Source organism: Periplaneta americana, chromosome 6 (genome assembly GCF_040183065.1).
Source record: "Periplaneta americana isolate PAMFEO1 chromosome 6, P.americana_PAMFEO1_priV1, whole genome shotgun sequence".
Classification (NCBI taxonomy): domain Eukaryota; kingdom Metazoa; phylum Arthropoda; class Insecta; order Blattodea; family Blattidae; genus Periplaneta; species Periplaneta americana.
In genome coordinates, this window is record NC_091122.1 from 18,007,525 (window position 1) to 18,013,524 (window position 6,000).

General features: G+C 33.4%; 1 protein-coding gene across 2 annotated transcripts in view; it reads left to right on the forward strand.

Moving 5' to 3' along the window:
- LOC138701076 (glucose dehydrogenase [FAD, quinone]-like) overlaps positions 1–4,011 on the forward strand; it is a 47,286-nt gene extending 43,275 nt beyond the window's left edge. The window contains exon 7 of one of the 2 annotated variants that reach the window (XM_069827634.1): positions 2,145–4,011. In XM_069827634.1, coding sequence (XP_069683735.1) covers positions 2,145–2,345 — 201 coding nt within the window. In that variant the 3' untranslated portion in view covers positions 2,346–4,011. The remainder of the gene's footprint in view (positions 1–2,144) is intronic. The other variant, XM_069827633.1, reaches the window with a different exon arrangement.
- Positions 4,012–6,000: the final 1,989 nt, after the last annotated feature.

Here is a 6,000-nt window from a genome sequence, read left to right on the forward strand (position 1 = left end):
ATTTATTTGACTCTCTTATTTTTCGGAGCCATATTTGTTTAAACGTGCACCCTCTTGTACCTTTGAACACAAAACATCTTGTACCATGGAACATGTTCCAAATTATACGATACTATCGGTTTTTGTTTTTCTTTTATTTTAAGGTCATGTCACGAAGTAAGTCTGGAATTAAAGAGGTCCTCAAATGATTCGGATGTCTTGAAGAAAGCTGTTGAAGCAGTTATTGCTTCTCCAGGAAATAATATCTAAATCAGAGAAGCCTGCTCTGGTTTATGAATGAAAATACATTTTAAATATGATTGTTAGTTTTTACAGCTATATTCCCACCTATATTCCATGTGTTCCAACTTACAAGAGAGTATGTTCCAAGGAACATGATCCTGTTGTACCTTTGAACACAATACATATCTATTCATTTTATTTTTTCCATCCTTAATAGATCTGTAAAGCAGGAAAATACATATAGGAAGTTGTAAAGGAATCTTCAATAATTATTTCAAGCATTTTTTCATTAAAAAAATTCCATTTCCCAAAATTAAAAAAAATAAAATGTGAAAACTGTTTAAAGGTACAACAGTCTCCCCTACTGTATGTGACGATCTCCGACTTAAGCATATCAGCATACGTCCAAATATAGAACTGTACAAGAATCGGCAGGGTCATCCATCTCATTAATGTGAGTATTAACATTTATTTATTTATTTTTTTTGTTAATAAGTTAAAAATTATCCAAACTCTGATAGCCTTAAATTATTAAAGAAACAAAGATGAATCTATATATATAATTTGAAATGGTAATGGAAATTACGGGAAAACGGCTGAACGGATTTTAATAAATGGCCCCTCATTTTGAAGCTTGGAACACAAAGTTTTGCGGAAAAATAGTAGTTTTCAGTGAAATGTCAATTTTCCTACATAATTTTCCTATTTTCCAAAATCCATCTGTCGTCAGTTTTGAGAACTAGCTAATTGCATTCAGGAGAAGCGAAGCGAGCATCAAGTCGGCCGTGTTGCATTTCAGAATAAAACAAAACACACACTACAGTAAACAATATTACACGAAGGCCATGATCTGCAAGAATGCTGACATATTTAGAGCTCAAATTAAATTGGTTATTAAAAACTTAACTTACTAAAAATAATTTACAGGTTCGATTCTGTGGTGTGTAATTTTCTGGGTACAGCTGTGTATTGGATATTAAAAACTACAAAACTTGAGGTGGTTTGATGGCATTATTACTATTATAAATAAAATATTATTGTAGTTAATGCCGTGATGTGACTATTTTTCATTAATTATACATATTAATGCTATATTGATGATAAGAAAGTGAAACGTTTTGGGGTTATATAAGTAGATGTGGAGAATAACTTATATTAGATTTTGATTTCCATATTTTACTGAGTGGCGGCTATATAGTATATGTTACTGAAAGCTATAAAACTTACGTAAGATAGTAATATTATTAAAAATCAAATATTTTTATAGTTATTAATCGAGTGGGGTTGGATCTTTTTCATATATTTAATGGCGGTGTGGTGTAGATATTTATATGCGTGGTTGTCTTCAGTATTGGCTCGAGAGAGAGAGTATCTTTCATTGTTATGGAAGCAAATAAGTTTCCGAATGTCTGGTATTCTTCACTGATAATAAATCTGAAAAATGTTTATTTGAACGTCTAATGAACTTAGTTTGCAGCATTTGCTGCACAAGCCACTAGTCTTCTTCTATTAACATTAGCTTAATTATAGTAGCTAATAATATAAAATTAATTTAAGTTATTTAATTTTAATTAATTAATTCTATTTTAAAATATAAGTATACTGGTATTAAAATGTGGTACAAAAATGATAAGTTTGCTTTCGAAGGGAACAAAAGTAAGGTGGTCCGCGGAACTGTTGTGACTTAAAAAAGTGGTACCCACTTCAAAAATGTTTGAGAAACGCTGACCTATGGCATTCACTTAACTTTAACCCTTGCTTTCTCCGTTTTTAATAAATGGCGCTTGGCCCACTATGGCTCCGAACCCTTCATTTTATTGTTTGTTAAGTCTTCTAATCGAGGCTTCTGCCTCTCACAGTTGCCATGACAACATCTCAGTTGAAATACTTCACTCATGCGGATATAACGTGCTTGTGTTCAGGTCGGGACGTGCAAGATGGGACCTGCTTCAGACCCCGATGCGGTGGTGGACCCACGTCTGAAGGTATACGGGGTTCAAGGCTTGAGAGTAATCGACTTGTCCATAGCGCCGGAGATCCCGAACTGTCACACGCATTCTGTCGCCATGATGATTGGCGAGAAGGGCTCTGACCTCATTAAGGAGGACTGGGGAGCCTTGTGATGTCATCGATGGAACTCAACGTGTGTTCTCCAAGTCAAGGCAATTGTTTGTCTACCTCAAGATGACAACCAAAATGTTGCATGGACCTCATCCTGAGCGTGTTCCAAAACCTCTTCATTTCCTTGAAGTTCCGCATTATAATTATTTGTTGAATTAGCCACGTATACGTCTTCATATAGATTATTTTTAAATCGGAAGAAATAAACAAAAACTTGTGCTTTTTAAGTCTAAGGACAAAATCGCAAAAACAATTGTTCGCCATTTTTTTTTTCAGAAAAAAAAAGTAGTGACAATAAGACAGTGAAGTGTGAGGAGTAAAGAAAGTTAAAAGAATAAGAAAGATTAAAAGAGGAGGAAGTAAGAAGAAAGCAAAACGAAGCAAATAAATAAATAAATAAAGCTGAATATTTTAGAAAATTTATAGCAAATTTTGTAAGATTAAGGAAGACGAAAAATAATAAATGAAAGGATAGAAAGGAAGGAAGAATAAGAAAGTAGGATGAGAAAAATACAAAATAAAAATTATGACGTAAAGAAATGGATAAAAAGGAGACGAAAAAAAATCATCAACTGTTCACAGAGCATACTATGTCTGCATTTTCGAGTGCATAAGGCAGTCTTCAGTACGTAGTTAAAGCTTTGCACCGAAGTTGTTGACTGCACTACTAGACATCAGTGTGTAGTTCACGGTGAGTTAATAAAACATTATCAATACTGTTTCAGTGGTAATTATGGTGAACTAACGTGCAAAAATATGTTTTGGAGTAGAACCACAGCCTAGTAAATACAATCACGAAGCTTGAGTTTATGAGGGTACTAGGAACAATTGACTGTGCAAGTACTATTTCGCATTGTCTGTTATGAGGCGATAGTAGCGATCCTAGTGGTTAGCAACTGTCTATGGATGCATATTTACTACGTATTGAGCTTCGTGACTGTATAAACTAGACTGTGTTAGAACTATGTCTTTCTCCTCACTGGATATGGGGGTTACTTGTGAATTGACCAATACATAAAAAATGCAATCCCCTCCTTTATCCTCCTTGTCTTCCTCATGTCCTCCTTGTGTTATCATTGTTCTATTATCCTAGTTCTCCTTGTCTTCCCCTTATTCTCCTTGTTTTCGCTTTGTTTTCTTCGTAGTTCCTCGTTCTCCTTGTATTTCCCTTGTTATCTTTCTGCTTCCCTTGTACTTCTTCTATTCCCTTTGCTCTTACCTTCCTTTTATTATCCCAGTCTTCGTTTTATTCTCCTTGTTCACTTGTTCTCCTTGGCTCCCTCTTGTTCTCGTTCTATAGCAATTTTTCTTCTTGTCTTCCCGTTCTCTTGTACTCTCCTTGTTCTCCTTGTTTCATTTCTCGCACTACCAACGCGTACCACTACCAACATATAGCATAGGAAACTTCGCATGTGTCGATCTTTTCATCCCACCAATTATCCCAAACAATTTTTACAGCTATTTTTATTTCACTATATATTGTTGTTTAGTCAACTATCCGAAGACAGGTCTGGACCCCACAAGTGACACCAACAAGGCATCACCCATGAGACAACTAAGTCAGGAGATAACGGGGTAGAGTGGCCAATTTCTTTCCCCATCCATTGCATATATCGCTGACTATTTACATATTACACTAATCAGACTTCAGATGTATACAAACAAATAATTTTGTTCTTCCTCTGACATAAATACATACAAACAGTTTTGTTCTTTCACTGACACATACCGCCAAGCCAGAACCTCAATCAGAGGTGGTCACTGCATATATGACCTAATAATTCTTAATTAACAATTACAACGATGATTATATTATTATCATTATTATTATTCTTATAATTATTACTATTACCATTATTATATCTCTAATACCTATCACTTTTCGTCCAATAGCTGATACATCGACTTTCCAATCTCAATCAGAGGTGGTCATTGCATATGTGGCCTAATAATTGTTAATTAACAATTACAACTATGATTATAATATTATCATTATTATTATTCTTATAATTATTACTATTACCATTATCATATCTCTAATACCTATCAATTTTCGTCCAATAGCTGATACATCGACTTTCCAATCTCAATCAGAGGTAGTCACTGCATATGTGGCCTAATAATTGTTAATTAACAATTACAACAATGATTATATTATTATCATTATCATTATTCTTATAATTATTACTATTACCATTATTATATCTCCAATACCTATCACTTTTCGTCCAATAGCTGATACATCGACTTTCCAATCTCAATCAGAGGTGGTCACTGCATATATGGCCTAATAATTGTTAATTAACAATTACAACGATGATTATATTATTATCATTATTATTATTCTTATAATTATTACTATTACCATTATTATATCTCTAATACCTATCACTTTTCGTCCAATAGTTGATACATCGACTTTCCAATCTCAATCAGAGGTAGTCACTGCAAACGTGGCCTAATAATTGTTAATTAACAATTACAACGATGATTATATTATTATCATTATTATCATTCTTATAATTATTACTATTACCATTATTATATCTCTAATACCTATCACTTTTCGTCCAATAGCTGATACATCGACTTTCCAATCTCAATCAGAGGTGGTCACTGCATATGTGGCCTAATAATTGTTAATTAACAATTACAACGATGATTATATTATCATTATTATTATTCTTATAATTATTACTATTACCATTATTATATCTCTAATACCTATCACTTTTCGTCCAATAGCTGATATATCGACTTTCCAATCTCAATCAGAGGTGTCCTAATAATTGTTAATTAACAATTACGACGATGATTATATTATTATCATCATTATTATATATCTAATATCACTTTCGCCCAATAGCTGGTACATCGACTTTCCAAACTGAAAATCCAAGTTCAATCCCAAGAATGGAAATGGAATTTGTGCTAAAGACAGTGTCGGTATACTTCGTCTCCTTTCAAACCCTTTCACCATTTTATAAGAACTTACAATTTACAATCTTAACAAGATGCTTCGTATCTTTTCTCTTAGATCAACTCCACGGGATCTATATAGTAAACGTTATATGGAGCACGTAAAGACAAGTTTACGCACAACTTGGGTACTCTAAATACAACTACAATTTCAATATTTTTAATCGATTATTATCTAGATATTCTGAATCGATTGGTTTTGATTTCGATATGTCATCCTGACAATTTTTTTAGCTAGACAGACGTTCAGTATCACAGTAAGACGTCTGAGCACAGCTGACGGCTCTGCCTGCAAGGTTCGCCTGCTCTGGCCAGGTATGCAGAACTGACAACATTCTTAACCCAGTGGTATTCAGGTTTGTAAACAAAGGGACGAGTTAAAGTTAATCAAGTTCAAGCAGGCTACAAAATGCTTTTCAGGGGATATTTGGAATGTGTGTTAAGACGTATTTGTAACACTTGTTGCACTTTTCTCAAGTTCAGTATTATCTTGAGATAGATATTGCTGTTTATAATCCATTTTCTTAAACTATTGCTCGAGATATATACACGAATGAAATCATGTGCTATACACTAAAATATGACAATAGACTTTCTTTTTGTACTCTGCATAAAAATATATATTTTTCTATAACAGAAAGACCGTAAATAACTGATTTAAATTTAATTGCACGATTA